The sequence below is a fragment of the Heloderma suspectum genome, chromosome 4 (assembly GCF_057233095.1).
Source record: "Heloderma suspectum isolate Gila_16-S chromosome 4, 16-S_ref, whole genome shotgun sequence".
NCBI classification, from domain to species: Eukaryota; Metazoa; Chordata; class Lepidosauria; order Squamata; family Helodermatidae; genus Heloderma; species Heloderma suspectum.
In genome coordinates this window covers 252,219,276-252,242,972 of record NC_139461.1, presented here as the reverse complement: position 1 = coordinate 252,242,972, position 23,697 = coordinate 252,219,276, and the positions used below count along the sequence as shown (strand labels likewise).

General features: G+C 43.1%; 1 protein-coding gene across 1 annotated transcript in view; it reads right to left on the bottom strand.

Moving 5' to 3' along the window:
• Positions 1-23,697, bottom strand: part of RASSF5 (Ras association domain family member 5) — a 164,748-nt gene that overhangs the window by 107,971 nt on the left and 33,080 nt on the right. The window contains exon 2 of the mRNA XM_084853338.1: positions 10,312-10,433. Within this exon, the coding sequence (XP_084709464.1) occupies positions 10,312-10,433 (122 nt within the window). The remainder of the gene's footprint in view (positions 1-10,311; positions 10,434-23,697) is intronic.

Genomic DNA, 23,697 nt, shown 5'->3' with positions numbered 1-23,697 from the left:
GTTGATTCTACAGGCAACACGTTACAGAAAGCTGATCCTAAAGGATAGCTTCCACGGTTGCATGTTCTGAGTCTCCTTTATATATTTTTTGGATGCTATACAATTGTCTCTCATCTGGCAAACCTCAGAGGCAAGACATTTTAAACACTCTTGGGTGAGAAGACCATACTGAGCGCTATTAGGCATTGGAATCCCATTCTTAATTCCAGAATTCTCTTGGAGGTATTTGATTATAGAAATTCATAACTGAGCAGCAGGGGTAAGATCATGAAAATATGAAAGATTTGCTTGATCTTCCACACAGTTATGCTAACTCTGAGAATTCACAGGTTAAGGTGGAGCACAATGCCTTGCATGAAAGAGGGCACAGGTTCAATTACAGTTAGAAGGATCAGATGGCAGGTGATGCCCAAGTGGAGTGCCAGTGTGGTGTAGTGGTTAGAGTGTTGGACTGGGACTCAGGAGATCCAGGTTCTAGTCCCCACTCAGCCATGAAGCTCACTAGGTGACTTTGGAGAAGTCACTGACTCTCAGCCTAACCTACTTCACAGGGTTGTTGTGAGGATAAAATGGAGAAGAGGAAGATCATGTAAGCCACCTTGGATTCCTTGCAAGATAAAAAAAAAGGGATATAAATGTAATAAAATAAATAGACCTCTACTCAGTATCTTGAAGAGCCAGTGCCAGTCAAAGTAGACAATACTGACCTGAAATAAGGCAGCTTTGTAATCTATATAATAATGGCTATGTTAGTGTGAGTCCTTAAGCAGCTAAAATGGCACCATCTACATGCAAGAGGGAGATTATCAGCAGGTGCAGCAGGTTTGCAGAAGTAGAAAAAATATTTAGAAAAAAAAATCCCAAGGAGGGGGAACCCCAAACAGCACAATGATGACTGAGCATGCTTGGTGGCGGTGGCATGCTGGCTGATTTTTGATGGGGAACAGAAAACCAGGGAGGGGGGGAAATGGAATAGACTTTCCCGGAAAAAGGCATGGATGGATGGCAGGCTATACAGGAGCACTTCACACAGCAACACTTTGATGCAGGCCGCACTTTTGTTCCCTAAGACCCAGTGCATGATACACAGACCATCTCTCTCTCCCCCACTCCCTCCACACACAACATAGACACACACACACACACACACACACACACACACACACCACCACCACCACCACCACCCTCCTCCTCCTCCTTTTATCCATCTCTGGTACTGGTCGCTTTCTGTAGTTGTTTATTTGGCTCATTAGATACAATGCAATTCGGAAAGAAAAGAAAAGAAAAAGACACAAACTTAGAAGCAGTTACATCTGCAAAAGAATAACAGGGCAAAAAGCTGGAACAGTCATAAAAGTTCAAAAGCAGGAGAATATAAAACAATGTGTCTCATTCTTCAACTGCCAGAGCACACAGTCGGCTTGTCCAAGCCAAACAGGACCAGCTGGGTTTTTTTTAAACTGTCTCAGGCAGCCAATATTTGATTAATCAGTGTTCATCATTGCTGCTTAAATCCTTCCTAATGTCGGTTGCTGGTTTTGGTAGAGGGTGCAGGGCAGCCTTCCCCAACCTGGTGGCTGCCAGATGTTTTGAACTACAACTCCCAGCATTCCTGGACATTGGCCATGCTCATTGGAGATGACGAGAGTTGAAGTGCAAAACATTCAGAGGGCACAGGGCTGGGGAAGGCTGGCGCAGGGCAACTGTATTTTATATCTTTGCCTGTGCATCAGGATTTACAGTTTGCCACTTTCTCCAGCATAATCCAGTCAGACTGTTCAGACCATTTTTGGATGTAGCACTAAAGCAACAAAATCAACATGGGAGAATTCATCTTTAGACAAGCATTTCCTGAGGGGGAAGTCACACTCAGTTCAGCCATCTAGGTCAGATTTCTTTACATGCAACACTCCAGTGACCTATCTAGATATCTAACACTGAATCAACTGATTACCACAGATTTTGTTCAGTGGCTTTGGGTCAAGATCATGAACTAGCTTCCAAGCTGGAGGGAAAATATCCATTTGAGTTCCATTTCATGTTAAATATACTTAAATAACCTCATTTGCAATAGCACGGAGATTGTAACTCTTACAGATCCATTGTTCTGTACACAGAGGCTTCCCTCCTCAGTATCCACTGACTCCCATCCAAAAAATCATGACAGCTTTCAGGAAACTCACTTTCTCACTGAGAACCCATTGATGGCTCATCTTTGTATGGGCAAATCTCATTAATGCATATGCTTTGTCAACAACTTTGGCTCCCCCCTCCCCCGCCAAATGCACAATGCTTTTTACCAGCAGATTCTCAACCACTATAATATCATCATATTAAACACTCAAAATTCTAAGCACTTCTGGAGTGGAGGCTGTTTGCAAGAACAAGATGTCCACCTACTCACCCCCTGAACATTCCCTGCTCCTAGAATGGAAGCAGTCTTACCCCACCCAGCAGACAACAGTAGAGAAGCCCCAGGCTGATCCCAAGGGACATGTGTGTGTGCTTTTCTACAGGAGGTGGTTAATCGCTGCATCTGCTTTCAGTTTCATCGCAGAATTGAGATCTGAGCTCTACACAAAGAGCTTTTCTTTTGTTGCTTTTCTACTATATAACACTGTAGGTAGAGCTGTGCTATAGCAGCATAGCACAAATATACAAGTAGAAACAGCGCTTTCAGAAATAATACCCCATTTTCCCCATTCTAAAAAAACCTGGGAAAGTGCTCTGAAAAAAACAAAAGCAAAACTGGAGGATCACATCATCATCTAAAGAACCCATAAACAAGAGTGAGTAAGGAATCATGAGTGCACAATAAATGCCTCATGTAGAAAAGCTCCAAGGGCCAAACTATACAAGACACCATTTCAGGCAATTAGCAACGGTTTGGATGGCTTTTTAAAGTAAATAACAGCTGTGCCCCCACCCCCACCCTGCAATCTGGATCAGGACCCTGGCAGGGAGGAGTAGGGGGCTTTAATCCTTTGCCTCTTGCTGTGGCCCTGATCCAGATAGGCTCCGGTGTTTGCTAATTTGCCCTGGAAGGAAAGTACCCATTCTTATAAAAAGGAAGCTTTTCTTCAAATGCAACTAGCAGGCACACAGAGGGGGTGCGTGTTGTGTGTGTATGTGTGTGTGCATGCGTGTGTAAGAGAGAGAGACAAAGACAGTGCAAGTTGCTGACTCCTAACCTAAGAGAAGCTCACTAACGCACATAGCCATTGAGAGCCCTCTCCTTCAGAAATTTGTCCAATCTCCTTTTAAATCCATCCAAATTAGTGGCCATCACTCTCATCCTGTGGTAGCAAAGTGCATAGTTTAACTGTGTGCCGTGTGAAGAAGTACTTCTGTCTGGGGAGTGGAGGGGCTGTAGTTCAGTGGTAGAGCACCAGCTTTGCATGCAGACGGTCCTAGGTTCAATGCCCAACATCTCCAGGTAGGGCTGGAAAAACTCCTGACTGAAATCCTGGAGAGCCACTGCTGTTCATTGTCAACAATACTAGGCTAGATAGACCAAAGGTGTGACTCAGTAGAAGGCAGCTTCCTATGTTCCTATGTCTGTCCTGAATCTCCTACCATTCAGCTTCATCGGATGCCCCCGGTTCCTAGTACTGGATGTCCCTAGGTTCTAATATGAGAGATGGAGGAAATATTTTTCTCTACCCACTTCCTCTGTGCCAGGCATAATTTTATAAACCTCAATCTTACTTGCCTCTTTTTTGTAAACTAATAAGTGTTGTAACCTTTCCTCTAGCCCAGCCTTCCTCAACTTCCTATCTTCCAGATGTTTCAGACAATAACTCCAATTATTCCTGACCATTGGCCATACTGGCTGGGACTCATGGAAGTTGTAGTCCAAAACATCTGGATAACACCTGGCTAGGAAAAGTTGTTTCCACCCCTGATCCTTTTGGTTGCCCTTTTCTTTACCTTTTCCAGCTCTACAATACCCTTTTTGAAGTGCCAGAGTGGTGAGTCAGAGTTCCCAGGTTTGACAAGCATTACCCTGTTTAAAATCCTAAAGACTGATGTCAGCTGTCTGCCCTTTTTCTACCTTGAAGATGGGAGTCCCATATTCTGCAGTGCACTTTGCCCACACCGTTACATCAGGTGTCTCACTGTCCTTTTCCGTCTTGCAACTGCTTGCCATCTTTCAGTAAGAATGCAGGGAGCCAGGCAGGTACATGTTTCCACCAGCATCTTCCTCAGGGAGTTTCTTGCTTTCCTCTCTAGTCCCTGGTCTCCTTTGGTCTCACATGATTGCTTTTACACATTTTGTTGGCATCATGACACCTTGTCTTACATGAGCAACAGACTTATGGTAGCTAGGGGTAAAAGAGTCCTCACAATAATGTGAAAACTACTAGCACCTGATATATTTAAAGTTCTAAATATATTTAGAACTTTTGTTGTTCAGTCGTTCAGTCGTGTCCGACTCTTCGTGACCCCAAGGACCATAGCACGCCAGGCCTTCCTGTCCTGCGCTCTCTCCCGGAGCGTGCTCAAGTTCATATTCATTGCATCCGTGATGCTATCTAGCCATCTCATCCTCTGCCGTCCCCTTCTCCTTTTGCCTTCAGTCTTTCCCAGCATCAGGGTCTTTTCCAGGGAGTTTTCTCTTCGCATTAGGTGGCCAAAATATTGGAGCTTCAGCTTCATTATCTGTCCTTCCAATGAGCACTCAGGGTTGATTTCCTTGAGGATGGACTGATTTGACCTCCTTGCAGTCCAGGGGACTCGTAAGAGTCTTCTCCAGCACCACAGTTCGAAAGCATCACTTCTTCGGCGCTCAGCCTTCCTTATAGTCCAGCTCTCACAGCCATACATTACTACTGGGAAAACCATAGCTTTGATTAGACGGACCTTTGTCGGCAAGGTGATGTCTCTGCTTCTTACTATGCTGTCTAGGTTGGCCATAGCTTTCCTCCCAAGGAGCAAGCGTCTTTTAATTTCATGGCTACAGTCACCGTCTGCGGTGATCTTGGAGCCCAAGAAAATAAAATCTGTCACTGCTTCCATTTCTTCCCCTTCTATATGCCAGGAAGTGATGGGGCCAGATGCCATGATCTTAGTTTTTTTAATGTTGAGTTTCAAACCAGCTTTTGCACTTTCCTCTTTCACCCTCAACAAGAGGCTCTTGAGATCCTCTTCGCTTTCTGCCATTAGGGTGGTATCGTCTGCATATCAGAGGTTGTTGATAATTCTCCCAGCAATCTTAATTCCGACCTCTGATTCATCCAACCCGGCATTTCTCATGATGTACTCTGCATATAAGTTAAATAAGCAGGGTGACAACATGCAGCCTTGTCGTACTCCTTTCCCAATTTTGAACCACTCAGTTGTTCCATGTCTGGTTCTTACTGTTGCTTCTTGACCCTCGTACAGGTTTCTCAGGAGACAGGTAAGGTGGTCTGGTACTCCCATCACTTTAAGAATTTGCCACAGTTTGTTGTGATCCACACAATCAAAGGCTTTAGCGTAGTCAATGAAGCAGAAATAGACGTTTTTCTAGAATTCTCTTGCTTTCTCCATGATGCAGCGAATGTTGGCGATTTGATCTCTAGTTCCTCTGCCTCTTCTAAACCCAGCTTGTACTTCCGGTAGTTCTCGGTTCGCATACTGCTGAAGCCTAGCTTGTAGGATTTTGAGCATCACCTTGCTGGCATGTGAAATGAGCGCAATTGTGCGGTAGTTTGAACACTCTTTGGCGTTGCCCTTCTTTGGAATTGGAATGTAAACTGACCTTTTCCAGTCTTGTGGCCACTGTTGAGTGTTCCAGATTTGTTGGCATATTGAATGCAGCACTTTAACAGCATCATCTTTTAGGATTTTAAATAGCTCGGCTGGAATACTGTCATCTCCGCTAGCTTTGTTGTTACTAATGCTTCCTAAGGCCCACTTGACTTCACTCTCGAGGATGTCCGGCTCAAGTTCAGTGACCGCACTATCATGGCTATCAGGGACATTCAGATCTTTCCTGTATAGTTCTTCTGTGTATTCTTGCCACCTCTTCTTAATCTCATCTGCTTCTGTTAGGTCCCTGCCTTCTTTGTCCTTTATCATGCCAGTATATTTAGAACTATAAATAAATAAACAAATATATTTATATATATTTAAATATATTTATATATATTTAAAGTTCTCTATTGTATTTATTTTGTTGTTGTTGTTGTTGTTCAGTTGTTAAGTCGTGTCCGACTCTTCGTGACCCCATGGACCATAGCATGCCAGGCCTTCTGGAGAGTGCTCAAGTACATATTCATTGCATCGGTGATGCTATCTAGCCATCTCATCCTCTGCCGTCCCCTTCTCCTCTTGCCTTCAGTCTTTCCCAGCATCAGTGTCTTTTCCAGGGAGTTTTCTCTTCACATTAGGTGGCCAAAATATTTGAGCTTCAGCTTCAGTATCTGTCCTTCCAATGAGCAGTCAGGGTTGATTTCCTTTAGGATGGACTGATTTGACCTCCTTGCAGTCCAGGGGACTCATAAGAGTCTTCTCCAGCACCTCAGTTCAAAAGCATCAATTCTTCAGTGCTCAACCTTCCTTATAGTCCAGCTCTTACAGCCATACATTACTACTGGGAAAACCATAGCTTTGATTAGATGGACCTTTGTTGGCAAGGTGATGTCTCTGCTTCTTATTATGCTATCTAGGTTTGCCATAGCTTTCCTCCCAAGGAGCAAGCGTCTTTTAATTTCATGGCTACAGTCACCGTCTGTGGTGATCTTGGAGCCCAAGAAAATAAAATCTGTCACTGCTTCCATTTCTTCCCCTTCTATATGCCAGGAAGTGATGGGGCCAGATGCCATGATCTTAGTTTTTTTAATGTTGAGTTTCAAACCAGCTTTTGCACTCTCCTCTTTCACCCTCAACAAGAGGCTCTTTAGATCCTCTTCACTTTCTGCCATTCAGGTGGTGTCGTCTGCATATCTGAGGTTGTTGATTATTCTCCCGGCAATCTTAATTCCGACCTCTGATTCATCCAACCCGGCATTTCTCATGATGTACTCTGCATATAAATTAAATAAGCAGGGCGACAATATGCAGCCTTGTCGTACTCCTTTCCCAATTTCGAACCAATCGGTTGTTCCATGTCCGGTTCTTCCTGTTGCTTCTTGACCCTTGTACAGGTTTCTCAGGAGACAGGTAAGGTGGTCTGGTACTCCCATCACTTTAAGAATTTGCCACAGTTTGTTGTGATCCACACAATCAAAGGCTTTAGCGTAGTCAATGAAGCAGAAATAGACGCTTTTCTGGAATTCTCTTGCTTTCTTCATGATCCAGCGAATGTTGGCAATTTGATCTCTAGTTCCTCTGCCTCTTCTAAACCCAGCTTGTACTTCCAGTAGTTCTCGGTTCACATACTGCTGAAGCCTAGCTTGTAGGATTTTGAGCATAACCTTGCTGGCATGTGAAATGAGCGCAATTGTACGGTAGTTTGAGCACTCTTTGGCATTGCCCTTCTTTGGAATTGGAATGTAAACTGATCTTTTCCAGTCTTGTGGCCACTGTTGAGTGTTCCAAATTTGTTGGCATATTGAATGCAGCACTTTAACAGCATCATCTTTTAGGATTTTAAATAACTCAGCTGGAATATTGTCATCTCCGCTAGCTTTGTTGTTAGTAATGCTTCCTAAGGCCCACTTGACTTCACTCTCTAGGATGTCCGGCTCAAGTTCAGTGACCGCACTATCATGGCTATCAGGGACATTCAGATCTTTCCTGTATAGTTCTTCTGTGTATTCTTGCCACCTCTTCTTAATCTCATCTGCTTCTGTTAGGTCCCTGCCTTCTTTGTCCTTTATCATGCCCATCTTTGCACAAAACGTTCCCTTGAGATCTCCGATTTTCTTGAAAAGATCTCTAGTCTTTCCCATTCTTTTGTTTTCCTCAATTTCTTTGCATTGTTTGTTTAAGAAGGCCTTCTTGTCTCTCCTTGCTATTCTCTGGAACTCTGCATTCAGTTGGATATATCTTCCCCTTTCTCCCTTGCTTTTTGCTTCCCTTCTTTCCTCAGCTACTTGTAAAGCCTCATCAGACAGCCACTTTGCTTTCTTGCTTTTCTTTTTCTTTGGGATGGATTTAGTTGCTGCCTCCTGAACAATGTTACGGACCTCCGTCCATAGTTCCTCAGGCACTCTGTCTGTCAGGTCTAATCCCTTAAATCTATTCCTCACCTCCACTGTATATTCATAAGGAATATGATTTAGGTCAGACTTGAATGGTTTAGTGGTTTTCCCTACGTTCTTCAATTGAAGCTGAAATTTTGCAAGAAGCAGCTCATGATCTGAGCCACAGTCAGCTCCAAGTCTTGTTTTTACTGACTGTATAGAGCGTCTCCATCTTTGGCTGCAAAGGACATAATCAATCTGATTTCGATATTGACCATCTGGTGATGTCCATGTGTAGAGTCACCTCTTGTGCTGTTGGAAAAGAGTGTTTGCTATGATCAGCGTGTTCTCTTGGCAAAATTCTATTAGCCTTTGTCCTGCTTCATTTTGTACAACAAGCCCATGCTTGCCGGTGATTTCTTGACTTCCTACTTTAGCATTCCAATCCCCTATGATGAAGAGGACATCTTTTTTTGGTCTTAGTTCTAGAAGGTGTTGTAGGTCTTCATAGAACTGATCAACCTCAGCTTCTTCAGCCTCAGTGGTTGGGGCATAGACATGAATTACTGTGATGTTGAATGGTTTGCCTTGGATTCGTACTGAGATCATTCTATCGTTTTTGAGATTGTACCCCAGTACTGCTTTTCCCACCCTTTTATTGACTATGTGTGCTACTCCATTTCTTCTAAGGGATTCTTGCCCACAGTAGTAGATATAATGGTCACCTAAATTAAATTCGCCCATGCTTGTTCATTTTAGTTCGCTGATTCCCAAGATGTCGATGGTCAATCTTGCCATCTCATGTTTGACCACCTCCAGCTTACCTTGATTCATTGATCTGACATTCCAGGTTCCTAAAAAATATTGTTCTTTACAGCATCGGACTTTCTTTTCACCACCAGACACATCCACAGCTGAGTGTCCTTTCGGCTTTGGCCCAGCTGCTTCACTCTTTCTGGCGCTACTTGGAAATTCCCTCTGCTCTTCTCCAGTGGTATACTGGACACCTTCCGACCTGAGGGGCTCATCTTCCGGCGTCATATCTTTTAGCCTTGTGATACGTTCCATGGGGTTTTCTTGGCAAGAATACTGGAGTGGGTTGCCATTTCTTTCTCCAGTGGACCACATTTTGTCAGAACTCTCTGCCATGACCTGTCCGTCTTGGGTGGCCCTGCACAGCATAGCTTATGGCTTCACTGAGTTAAGCAAGCCCCTTCGTCACAACAAGGCAGTGATCCATGAAGGGGTGTATTTATTTTACTCTACTTTAAATATATAAAGTCTTCTACTGTAACATCATCAACAGTAGCAGTTGCTCCCATGTGGGTATGCAAACAAGGGGAACTCCAGGTAAATGCAAATGCCTTCCTGACTTCCAAGTCACCACCCCAGTCAAGAAATCCACAAGGTAATGTACGAATTGGTTAATCTAATGTCTTGGCAGAAAATGTGGTCCAATCCTAAAGCATCAGTTCTGTATCACTGTCTAGATTTGCCTTTGTCTGCAAGGGAACGTAGGCCACTGTACATTGTGATAATCCTGTGCTACTGAAACCTGAGTTTTCCTTGTTATACTTAGACCTCTAGGTGCCACCTCACTATTTCCTAGTCCTTTCTTGGAAAACCCCAGTTCCCTACTTCCTCCTCCTTTCATTCTATTGCTATCTTTAGGAATAGTCTGCCAGTCCAGTACTAGAGGTGGTATACTGATCAATGCTTCCTTACAGTAAACATCTGTGTTTCAGTAAACATTAAATAAATGTTTCAAGCTTAACCTTTGTCAGTGTTCTTAAGCCAATTTCCCCAATGTGATTTAAAACACTGCACAATCCGCCATGTGTACATTACGCCTCTGCAAAAGATTCCAATATTTCCGTTATGGATGAGTACATGTAGATGAAATTTTGCATACACATAAGAAATCAGGACCAGGTGGTAACACTGAGGGAAACCTGACTTATACAACAAACAATCACATGCTGAACAAATGGAAGGCAAACAAACAGATCTAGGAAAGGCATAAATTAGGGGTTCCTTGCAAATCCCCGAGCCGTGCTGAAATGCCATTACCAGTGAAGAAAAACATAACATTCTATCAGAACACAACAGTGCGCTTTTCCTGCATGCCTACCATCTCTTCCAGAAAACTATTTAGTCCCATTCCTCTCCCCAAAGAATCTGTGGACACTATAATTCATACCTGGCTGTAGTTTTGTGTTAAGGTATTTTCTGGTGAAGGTTTGTTGCGGGTCTGTCCTTCCTGTTGGCTGCAATCCAGCTGGATGAGGCTTCTGCATTCCTGATGGCACGTGTACTTGCAGTCTAGTGAGGAAGAACAAATTGAACCAAAATTAGGACATGGGCTGAATAGTAAAACATCATTTTCTTCCAATGTGTGTAATTTGCAGCTCAGAAGACAGAGAAAAGAGGAAAAATACTCAACATAGGGAATTCAACCAAGATCTCTGGATATTGAATTTGCAGACTGAATTCACATACACAGAAATGCAAAGAGAAGTGTACATCATTTTGTGACAATGTCTTTAAAACCCAAGCAAGAGAGAGAGAGAGTTCATGTTAACCAACCCCTGCCCCCACATATACATACTTTTACGTAACTATACATAACAAAATAATTGCTATTCCTCCCCTCTCCCTCGCCCAATAGCCATGGACACAGTCATAACAGATATAAATGCAAACCATTATTCATATAATGGACTAATCATTTGGATTATAAATCACCATTGCTGGTGGATCATTGGGAGCTGCTACATAGACAGACATTACCCAGAGGCAAAATCCTTCTAGAAATAAAGATGAAAGGCCAATCTAGGATAATCTGAGATACATCTACACTATAAACTTGAGGCTTCTCATGGCAGCCAGTTACACTAGTAGTCCACAGTCGACTGCTGCAGCAAATGTCCCAAACGTCTAAAGTGTGAAGGGGAGACACGCATCCACAAATACATCCACTGTGTATGCAGAAATGCATAATTGCTCTCATACCATGACAAAAAACCCTGGAACATGGCTTCCATGTAAGGTATGGAGTGGCTCATAAAATCAGTGGCCAACTGGGTCATCATTGGCCTTGTTCACACAAAGAGCAGATGAGATGGTAAACCTGGGCCTAGATTGTACCACTTCACGTTGTACCGCTTCACATAATCCAGTTTCCATGTATAGTACAGGACACATATACTCTATACCAGCCTTCTCCAACCTGGTGCCCTCCAGATGTTTTGGACTTCAACTCCCATCAGTCCCAGCCAATATGGCCAATAGTCAAGAATGCTGGGAGTTGTAATCCAAAACAGCTGGAAGGCAGCACGTTGGGGAAGGCTGCTTCCCCAATGTGGCAAATTGCATGGTTGATTTTTTTTCCACATGAGGAACAAACCCAGTATCCTGAGCAAAGAAACTAACATGAGAAGGTAAAGGATAGGATAGGCTACATGCAGGGGATGAGTCTGTGGTATGAATGAAAGAACTCACTGATGTATCACACATCTGCAGCCTAAAGTGGTACAGTCCAGAAACTGGTTTATCACTTCATCTACTAGAGCCTACTTCATATGCATATGACCCAAGGAGCTCTAATACACAAAGTTTATGCCACAATACCCTTTAAAGCGCCATGAGGCTCTTTGTTGCATCTGAGAAGCAATTTATTTAAAGCCAACTCTCGTGTTCTTTGGGCTGATTTTAATTATGCCAGAAAAATACACCTTAATTTTGTTCTCTGGATATTGCTGTGCACCTCAGCCATATGGGACCAGATTCCCAGGCAGACAGGCATTGATATAGTTTACATTCTTGATGCTAATCCCTATGAAGTATGCCTTAGAGAATATCAGTCTCCTCACAGAGCTATCATTCCCAGGATTTCTTGGAGGGAAACCATGACAGTTAATCCAGTTTCCATGTATAGTACAGGACACGTATACTCTGTACCAGCCTTCCCCAACCTGGTGCCCTCCAGATGTTTTTGACTTCAACTCCCATCAGCCCCAGCCAATATGGCCAATAGTCAGGAATGCTGGGAGTTGTAATCCAAAACAGCTGGAGGGCACCACATTGGGGAAGGCTGCTCTTTACCATCATTGTGGAAAATAAAAACCCTCACAGTTAGTACCTGTGGTTTGAGCAAGCTCTCAGGTGAATTGGTCATCAGTAACATCAGGGGCTAAGAAATTAAGGCAATTCATCCTAGTGAGTATGATATATATATATAGTTTTCAGATTAATTAGCAACTAAACACAGTATTAATTTAGGTGTTTCACAGTCTGGCAAAACTGCGAAATTGTTCCCATGAATGAAGCTGTGCCTAACATGCTACCCTCAGAAGAATTCTTAGCACACCACAGCTGCCATGCTAATATACAGCATCAAGCATTGTAATGTTCATGGCCTCAGCTGCCTTCCTAATGTCATCAAAATTCATGACTCTAGAAATAAAACATTATTCCTTTTATGCTAAAAGGCTGTGCGAGGGAGTCAAATGGCTTGTAGACTACAGCACCTGGGATGCGCTGGTAGGAAGGGGGTAGGGGGAAGAGGTAAAGAAATCAATAAACCGAAAAGCCTGAAAAGCACTGTAATTAAAAATGAAAATCTAAAAGGCAGCTGGCCACAATATATGCAAGCCATTAAATGATGCTTTCATAGGAATAGCAAGCTATTCCCCTCACGCACAAGTGGTAACTTAGAGAGAAACGAAAGTGGTGATTTTTAATGTTACTGCTGCAGGTAATAGAAAATCTCTCAGGCCACTGTGCACACAATATTAAAAAAAGATTTTGTAAAGGGAAAAACACACAAATTTGTCTCACCTAATATGGGTATTTAAGCTACATTCACACATATCATATTCTTGGGGTGTAATCATAAGAACGTAAGTGCAGCCCTGCTGGATGAGACCAAAAGTCTGTATAGTCCAGCATTCTCTTCCCACAGTGGCCAACCAGACACCTGTGGAAAGCCCACAAGCAGGACATGAGTGCAATAGCACCGTCCTGCCCAAGCTCCCCAGTGTGCCAGCAACTGGCATACGGGGGCATGCTACCTCCAACACTGGAAGTAATATATAGCCATGATGACTACCAGCCATTGATAGCCTTATCCTCCATGAATTTGTTTAATCTGCTTTTAAAGCTGTCCAAGTTAGTGGCGAACCCTACATTTATGGTAGCGAATTCTGTAACTGAACTATGTGTCCACCATTCAGCTTCATGGGATGACTTTGGGTTCTAGTATTATGAGAGAGGGAGAACATTTATCTGTCCACTTTCTCCACAACATGCATAATTTTATACGCGTCTAATTTTATACAATTAGCATACCTACTAGAATAGACATGTATAAGATAAAGCTATTACACTGCCCACACTTATAGGAGCACAGGTGCTGCTGCTGCTTCTAATTATATTTCTATACCTCCTCATAGCCGAAGCTATGCCAGTGCTTACCAGCAGAAGGAAAATCAGTTAAGGTTGTCAGGCAAATGGCATAGGTGTTCATCTGAATGTATCTTGCCTTTAAGATACAGCAGCCAATTAAAACTTGTCTCCCCGCACCCCTGACAGGGCTGATCAAAGTAAATAGCATATCCATATTTGTTTCAAGTATAATTTGCTTAAAATATAATATTGGGCTGCTGCTTCTTCAAAGGTAATTATTACTTCTATGGTGTCATCAATGTACATGATGGTTTACAGAGCAACATAAACAGTAAAGACAGGATCTCAGAGAAAGAATTGCCAAGATTAAGGGCCTTTCTTTGGACTGTTCACACATCATTTTCCCTAGTTTTTACTCCTTTCAGCCATTGTATTGTAATTTTGCTTCCCTGGAAACTGGTTCTAATCGCCAAACAGAAAACACTTGTGGAAAGGGGAATCCTGGGAAGAAAATCTGTGCCCTAAAGTGACTTTTCTAATTTGTATAATTGTTATGTTCAGCTAACTTCCATCAGTTCCCTGGAACACAAAACAGTAATGGAGTATATGAAACTTCATTAATTAAATTAATACTGAAATAATATTGTAACTGAAGACGAGAAATATTCCATAATCTGTTTGCTGACCTGTTCTTCTAGCATACAGATGTGAAGAAATTGGCAGACAGAGCAAATGCACCACAAAGAACTCCTCTTAGAAACTACATCCAATGTAATTGCCCCAAATTGAGTCTGAAATGTCCCTGTAAGCACATGCAAATGCATGCATGCACACGCATACCCACACACTGGCGCTTTCTTTCCTATGATGTGAAGTAGTGACCTGGTTCCCAATTTGTGGTAGGGGAGAATATGCTCTGAATTTGAGTGCCACTTTTCTTGGTAGGAAGGCGGGGTACAAATCAAATCAATAAATAAATTTGTGCTCCACCACACACCTGGGCTTTGGCTCCATTTGTCTACTCTAAATAAAACAAAACTACAAGTCCAAATGCACAAGTTCCTGAGGGTGCAATAAAATCAGCAGATACCATCTTAATTGCTGAAAATCAACACATTTTACTGCTTTTCACATTTTTATTTATTTATTTACAATATTTATATACCGCTCTACATAAAAGATTGTTTTACTTTTACCAATAGTCTCCCCGACCCCCAACACACATATACAATACTAAATATACTCTAAAGCTCCAGTCAGATTAGGAGTACTGCATTGGTATAAATGAGGCTATGTCAACACCTGCTATTTTTATAATATCTGTTCATGCTAAGAAGGTAGTATCATCTGTATCACACCCTGTTATTAATTGTATACCACCTCCTGGTTTAACCCTTCCAGCATCATTATGGTGGTACAGTGTTTATCCCAATCAGCACTGAGTGACCAGGACCATGTCCCCATGACAACGGAAGGAGAAGCGATTGGAGGAGTACTGGATTTTTTAAAAAAGGAATCAGCTTTGCTGCACTTTGTTCCATGCAGGGCTCCATGAGTGAGTGCTCCGCACCAGTAAAAATCACTTCACAGAACATACTTCTTGGTGGGGTGGAGGTTCAAGTGAACGTCATCTGACTGGCAGGGGCTGCTCAATCAATAAGACAGGCTTCCCCTGCACTCTCCCCTCCTTTTGCCTTTCCCCTGAAACTCCAAATGCACCTGCATTTCAGGAGCAAACCTCATTTAGCACAATGGGAGTTACTTCCAAGTAGACACACATATGCTTGGGGGGGGGACACCGGGATGGGAAACTAAGCGCAGGATCTCTATAACGAAGATGTGAAGTAGTTACTTTCTGAGACAATAAACCAAGCCATGGTGCAGGTTCGGTAAAGCACTTTACAGGCTTCAAACTCTGCTTTAAACTCTGTATTCAATTCCAGGGGATCTCTGTAAATTCTGATGTGGGCATTCAGAGGGCAAGCCTCATTCAGCACAATGGGAGTTACTTCCGAGGAGACACTAATGGGCTCGTTCTGGGAAAGAGAGCAGTAAACACAGGGATGGGGAAACCAGCCCCCACAGTAACCCAATGCTGCACAAGATCACTGTAACGGAGGTGTGATTTAGTTACTTCCGAAGGCAATAAACCAAGCCATGCAGAATTGCAGGCTCGGTAAAGCACTTTACAGGCTTCGGGGAATCAGTGCTTTAAAATCTGTATTTCAATTCAGGGGGATCTCTGTAAATTCCGATGTGTGCAAGCCTCATTGAGCACAATGGGAGTTACTTCTGAGTAGACAGTAACTGGCTTGTGCTGGGAAACACAGGGGACAGGAAACACCCCTTCACTGGGGTCAAGGCACACCCCTGGGCAGGACTGGCATACCCAAGATTAATGAGGGGGTTGGGGCACACAACTGCTGTACTGTGGAGATCCCAATGTAAGGAAAAGAATCAGACTTTAAGCAGACTCAGGAAATCCAGTTTTCCCTGATAAGCTTCAGGGTGGCTGCTGGATGGCCAGGATGTCATGTATCCCTAACTACCTCAACATGCAGCCAGCTCAGAGTAAATCGCTGGTGGAGACACTTGCCAGGAACGAGAGGCAGTGCAAATTTCACTCCCCCACCATTTCTCCTTCAGTATTGGAGTTTCATTATTTTTGGAATGTGAATTTACATCATCGTTCCCATTCATCCAGACTACGGTTTTGTCTACATTGCAATCCCAGAATTTGCCTACCTGCTGTTTTTGATAATTAGTCTACTTTATAAGCCTATCTCAAACTATCCCGCTTCCCCAACCACCGTGCATGAAACATATTAAGAGATGCATTGGTGCAACTGTGCAACTTCAGCATTTATTAATAACTAGAGAAGGATGTGTGTGAGAGAGACAGAAAGAGCAAGGAATGAAAGGAAAGGAACAGGAAAAAAATAGCGGCAAGATTACTTTGGCCCAGCATGATAATAAAAAATGCGATGAAATGTGCCAAGAGGGCACCTTGCCCAATCTGTACACTGGTATCCTGTAAAAATTGCCCACAAGGACATTCCACAAAGGAATGTAGCAAAACATGTAGCAACATTTTAGGGCCTGCTACACTGCCCAATACATGGAGCTCAGTAATACTGTTCTCTGCATGTCAGGCGATGTTGGATGCCAAGTTAGTGAATCAGGAGAAGGAGAAACCACTGGAGGCCAAGCCAAGCAGAAGACATACTATGGCATATATGAGTCACTGCAGCTTTCAGATCTAGAATACACAGCTCCATATCTCTCTGACCCAGTATAAGTGTGCATGCTCTTTAATCCAGTGTTGTGTGCACTTGTTTGCCCTCTCTCACATGTGTGCACCCAACACCCACACATCCCCACACACTCTGGTTGCAACCATATTAACGCCTACCTGGAAGTAAGTCCCATTCAATTAAATGATGCTGAGTTCTAAGCAAGCATGCATAGCATTGGGCTGTCAGTATACTGACACAATCTTTGATAAAGAGAACTGGCCAGATCAAACCCCCTACTGATCCCCTCCAAGAATCCTGCCTATCCAAACAACCTGAAAGTGCAAATATGGCCAACGTGACCATTTTTAATGTTTAACTCCAGTATGAATTTACTCTTTTTCAGCTCAGCCAAAATTCCACAGATCTCTCTGAACCTTAAAAAGGTAGAGAAGATAAAGGGAGAGGGGAGGGGGGATCAAATGAATTATCCAGCATTTGGGTATCTTCAACAACAACAAAAGTAAAATGTGTATTGTGCTGCACTAAATCTGCATAATGTAGCAAGGTAGCATATCATGGTGAAGGCTTCAAAAGAGAGAGAGCCAGTAATTCTCAGACATTTCTATCTGGCTGTTCTCAGAAATGCATGTTAGCTCTTGCATTGCAAAGCAGTGTTCGATACGCAGCTACAAAGCCACAGAACCGAAGCAAGGGCTTGTTTGGGGTATCAGGAGACCTTTTTCTATATGCAAGAGACTGGGAGCATTTTATAAACATTTTAGACAGAAACCATAGTGAGCAGATTTCCAGCTCTGGGTGACAGTGCTTTCATCGCCACCAGGTGGTGGCAAGGCATTTACCAATTTAGACAGAGCCAGCCAGGCAATATCTAAAACCTAATGCTTACAGCTGCCATCACATTGGATAATTAATGTATTCTAAGGGGAGGCGGGAGATAGGTTATTGTGTAAACAAGACAGCAAAGTCTAGCCAGTGGGGGAAGAAAGATTTTAATTTCCAATTAAAATGGTCATTTGAACAGCCTTTCGTGAGTTAAGGTGCCTGTCTGGAGAACATATTCAGGAAAGAATCTCTGATGTTAGTAGTCCCTCTAATATATGAATGCCTTAATTGGGAAGACAGGGCTGGCCCAATGAATTTAAATTCTGTTCCCTCTACTGATGTCTTTTGTTATATGCTTAGCTGCTTAATATCACCGTATTACATTATCATGACTGGTCAGGATGATGTTTTCTTAATTTCATGTTGTATGTGCCACACTTCTTTACTTTAATCCCCACGAGGGCCAACTCATCCTTTCCCTTTCTGTTCTTTTTGGAGGCTAGTGAAGGAGACCACTCTATTTAGGTGAGCCATCAAGCTGGAAGACTATAAGCTTCTTCACATGGAGCTTTTATCCTGCTATTGAGAATGGTTACTCATGGAAGTTTATGGGTCCTTTATATGATGTTGTTAACCTCCATGGCGTCTCCTGCACTAAATGACCTTTATTCCGTTTTTTTTAAAGATCAAGTTCCACAATAGGAAAAGCTGCAACAAGAGGCACTAGACCACAGCGCCACCAAGTGGCTGTAGAATGAAACATATGGAAGACCCAGAAAAGGGAGGAAAGGAAGGGAAAAGGCGGGGAGGCATGTGTAAAGGGAGTCTGTTGTGATCCTGCATTTAAAATGGAAGCAGAAAGCCCCGTTTTAAATGCAGGATTTTAGGCTGGTGTAGAGATGCTCTTTGTATCTTATAAACAAGTAGTGCAGCCTTTCCCAACATGGTGCACTTCAGATGGATGCCTAGCTTGCCTGTATGGTTGGACCAGGCCTGAGAGTAGAGAATATCTGGAAAACCTAAGAGGGATGCAGGCTGGTTGGTATAGTCTGTCCTCCGCTTTTTCCAGGGTCTGGTCCATGAATATTGCCCTGCAAGAAGGATGGTCAGGACAGCTCCACTGTCCTAATATTAAGTCAGCTCCTGTCTACATATATCTCATACACTTCCTTTTTAGAATGTTTTGGCAGAGAATTTTGCGGACTCGCTATTACTTTTGCTTCTCTGGCCTAGAAGGACCAAAAGGGGGCCAAAAGGGTTATCAGGAACCTCAGAAGTCAACATCCCCACATGGTGCAAGTACTAGAAAGCTCACATGATGAGGAAGAGTAAGGAATATTTTCCCACATTTGCCCTGAACACCGTAGCTCTATTCAGCTGCATAAAACAACCAATGCAAGAGATAAATGTGAAGCAGGGATGCTGAAATCCTGCAGGGCAAAGGCATTAGCAACCTCAAGAGAGAAGGAGATATAATTTATCATTTAACATTTATCCAGCATGAGATGCTTATCATATTCCTATTTAGGGTGATTTTGTTTAAATATGCCGCAAGGCAAGTACAACATGATCTTTCATTTAAATGAAGAAAAATCTGAAATAAAGGAGAAAAAAACACTAAATATGGTAATAGTTGTGCATCTAGAGCTTTAAGAGCTGCTATTTAATAAAAGGTATTCCACCATCAGTTTTGAGGTTTTACAACAGAACCCCCACTTGCTGCCACAGGGGAGAACAGGGAAGCCCAGGCTTCCAAATGCTTGGCTTAAATAAGATTGAATTCTTACATGAATTATTTGTCCTAGTGGAGTGAAGGGATACCCTACCAGAGGAGCAATATGGATTGGGGGAAAGGCTTTGCACAAGGGAGCATGCACAGTGCACAGTTAAACTATGGAATTCACTACCACAAGCCATAGTGATGGCCACCAATCTGGATGGCTTTAAAAGTGGGATAGGACAAATTCCCGGAGGAGAAGGCTATCAATGGCTACTAGACCTGATGGGCTATATGCTACCTCCATAATCAGAAGCAGTACATCTATGTACACCAGCTGCTGGGGAACATGGGCAGGAGGGTGCTGTTGCACTCGTGTCCTGCTTGTAGTTTCCCATGGGCAGCTGGTTGGCCACTGTGTGAACAGAATTTTGGGCTAGATGGACCCTTGGTCTGATCGAGCATAGCTCTTATGTTCTTATGCATGAGCGGATATATTTTGGGGTTTTTTTTTCCAACAGGAGGACACATACATCCCACTAGACCATGCACAGCACAGTTTTTGCAAATGGCAAAGGACTTATTTAAGTCAAAAGCCCTCCTGCATATGCCAAGTGATCCATGTTGCTCTCTAGATTGTGGTTTCTATATGGCTGTAGACGGGTTCTCACAGGCTAGTCTTCAAATGATCAATGAATTCGTATATGGCCTTTAATCTCCCACCTATAAAAGTGTTTCTGCATAACAAGCAATGTCAGCTGAATGTAGTCCAGCAAGTAGGTTATGCTCCTCCCCCACTCCCCAAGCTAAATTGAACATACATAAGAACTTAAGAAGAACCCTGAAGGATTGGGCCAAAGGCCTGTCTAGTCCAACATTCTGTTCCCATCGTGGCCAACCAGATGCCTGTGGGAAGCCCACAAGCAGGACCTGGGTGCAATGTCACCCTCCCTCTCATGTTCCCCAGCAGCTGGTATTTGGAGGCATAATGCCCCTGATACCGGATGTGATATATAGCCATCAGAACTAGTAGCCACTGATAGCCTTATCCTCCAAGAATGTGTCTAATCCCCTTTTAAAGCCAGCCAAGTTTAAGAAAGCATATGGCAAACTCAAGTTATAATGCATTTCCTTTTGGATTTTAGCATTGCTGGGATTCAAAGCGGGCTCCTTTTCAGGACTGAAGAGACAGATTCTTGTTTTTACAAAGATGAGCAGGGCAAATTAGTAGACAAGGAGCAGCAGCAACACAAGGCATTGCAGTAGATAGGTAGGTAGGTAGATACTTTATTGCTTAAAGCCATAGGCCACCACAATGTATGTTAGAAAAGAGAAAAAAACTGTACAGTCACATATTTGTATATACATAAATTCACACATCCAACGGAATCATCTCCACTAGGCTGTTTGGGCTTTGGCACATATTTTCCTTGCTGCCAAGGCAAATTTTGCTACCTGGACAGTTGTAAAAGCATCAGTGCCAGAAAGAACACATACCTGTTCTAAGGGCGGTCTATTTGAGAAGCACTGGAGGATGATGGCAAGAGTCTCTGATGGACTGGGGTATTGTCAAATCTTCCCTCCAGAAAGTCAGAGGGCATGCATTGTAGACGCAATGCTCTAAATAATTTCCTTAGGTGGGGCACAGTCAGAGTTATAAAGTAACTTTCCAGACCAAATGACATCTTATATAATGGATACCAGCAAGAATAAGGCATTTGTGAGATTGTAACCAAATCCTTCAGTCTTTCCCAGGATCAGGGTCTTTTCCAGAGAGTTTTCTCTTCGCATTAGGCGGCCAAAATATTTGAGCTTCAGCTTCAGTATCTGTCCTTCCAATGAAGGACATAAGGACGTAGTCATTGACTACACTAAAGCCTTTGATTGTGTGGATCACAACAAACTGTGGCAAATTCTTAAAGAGATGGGAGTACCAGACCACCTTACCTGTCTCCTGAGAAAGCTGTACGAGGGTCAAGAAGCAACAGTAAGAACCAGACATGGAACAACCGATTGGTTCAAAATTGGGAAAGGAGTATGACATGGCTGCATATTGTCGCCCCGCTTATTTAACTTATATGCAGAGTACATCATGAGAAACGCCGGGTTGGATGAATCACAGGTCGGAATTAAGATTGCCAGGAGAATTATCAACAACCTCAGATATGCAGATGACGCCACCCTAATGGCAGAAAGCGAAGAGGATCTAAAGAGCCTCTTGTTGAGGGTGAAAGTGGAGAGTGCAAAAGCTGGTTTGAAACTCAACATTAAAAAAACTAAGATCATGGCATCTGGCCCCATCACTTCCTGGCATAGAGAAGGGGAAGAAATGGAAGCAGTGACAGATTTTACTTTCTTGGGCTCCAAGATCACCACAGACAGTGACTGTAGCCATGAAATTACAAGACGCTTGCTCCTTGGGAGGAAAGCTATGGCAAACCTAGACAGCATAGTAAGAAGCAGAGACATCACCTTGCCGACAAAGATTCGTATAATCAAAGCTACGGTTTTCCCAGTAGCAACGTATGGCTGTGAGAGCTGGACTATAAGGAAGGCTGAGCACCGAAGAATTGATGCCTTCAAACTGTGGTGCTGGAGAAGACTCTTACGAGTCCCCTGGACTGCAAGGAGGTCAAATCAGTCCATCCTAAAGGAAATCAACCCTGACTGCTCATTGGAAGGACAGATGCTGAAGCTGAAGCTCAAATATTTTGGCCACCTAATGCGAAGAGAAAACTCCCTGGAAAAGACCCTGATGCTGGGAAAGACTGAAGGCAAAAGGAGAAGGGGACGGCAGAGGATGAGATGGCTAGATAGCATCACCGATGCAATGAATATGAATTTGAGCACACTCTGGGAGAGAGCGCTGGAGAGGAAGGCTTGGCGTGCTATGGTCCATGGGGTCACGAAGAGTCGGACACGACTTAACGACTAAACAACAAGAAGCACCATGATGTCTCTTTGTCCGTTTTGTCACTAACATCCAGAATCTGGTTGTATCTCTTTCTAGAATTGCCAGCCCTAGCTCCATCCAGGATCGTTGTACATATTCATTCTTTTTCTGGAGCAGGAGATTGCAGTAAATATGCATTTACCAACCCAGGAAGACTCATCAGACATTTTGAGAGCACAAATCACAGCAAACTCAATTCCAGAACACACATTTAATTGAAGCTAAATTAAAAATACTCCATTGCTCCTGCAGCTGGCCTCTTGCTCTCCACTCCATATGCATGAAACTATGCATTATACATGTCTTCTTATAATGGATGCTTAGTTTTAAAGTATGAATGAGACCAGCAACAGATTTCCAAATAAAGTGCCAGTGCAGTTCCAAGTCAAAGAATAAATGTTTCAGCTTCATGCTCAGACCATTCAGCCACCTTAACATGAAGCTTCCAGTACCAATGCAATGCTAACAGGTTCCAGAACATACAGGAAATGCATGTATTGTTGCTTGAATTATCACCTTGGTCTGAAATATTCAACCCCTTCAATAGCCAATTAAGCTCATTGATCAGAAGACACTGCCTAAATAATGGGCATGAAGGAAGGTGGATTTACAGTCACATATTTTTGTGTAACCCATGAACAAATATGTTTTCTCTGAAACTCATTTTAGTTTCCTCCAATTACCATGGTGTTTTTAATGTTTTTACACTATCTCTCCCTATGCAGAAGAGTTGTGGTGGAAGGAGTGTCAGTTTCACCAATGTCGGTTTCCCTCTTCATCTCTCTTTTCTGCACTCTGATGAAATCGAGAAGGCCAGGGAAAAAAAAGCCTTGTGAGTTTCACCAATACTGGGAAAACTTCACCAGTCTAAATATATTAGTCTTCTGCCACACTAATTGCAGGAGGTGATGCGCCCAACTTTCAGGGTCAACCCAACACCTCTGTCCTGAACAACTGAAAACCTGTTTAGCTCCAAACAAGCCAGGACACAGTCTGTATGACATCCCACCATTACCCTCCCCTTCAACAGCAAAGCTCTCCCCCATATTAGGTTCATTCGGACCTACTCAACTAACTATAGCTACACACCAGCCTGTACTCAGAGTATTTTTAACAAAAGCTCTACACTTCCCAAGATGTGGGGATGACCACCCACTTAGATGGCTTTAAAAGGGGATTAGACAACTTCATGGAGGATAAGGCTATCAGTGGCTACTAGTCGTGATAGCTATATACTATCTACAGGATCAGAGGCAGTATGCCTCTGGGTACCCATGGCTGGAAAGCAGCACTGGGCTATTGCCCTTGTCTCCTGCTTGTGGACTTTCCACGTGGAAAGTGAATGCTGAACTAGAGGCACCTCTGGTCTTATCTAGCAGGACCTTTCTTGTATTCTTATGAGCATGTACAGTGGGCTAGAGCACCAGATGG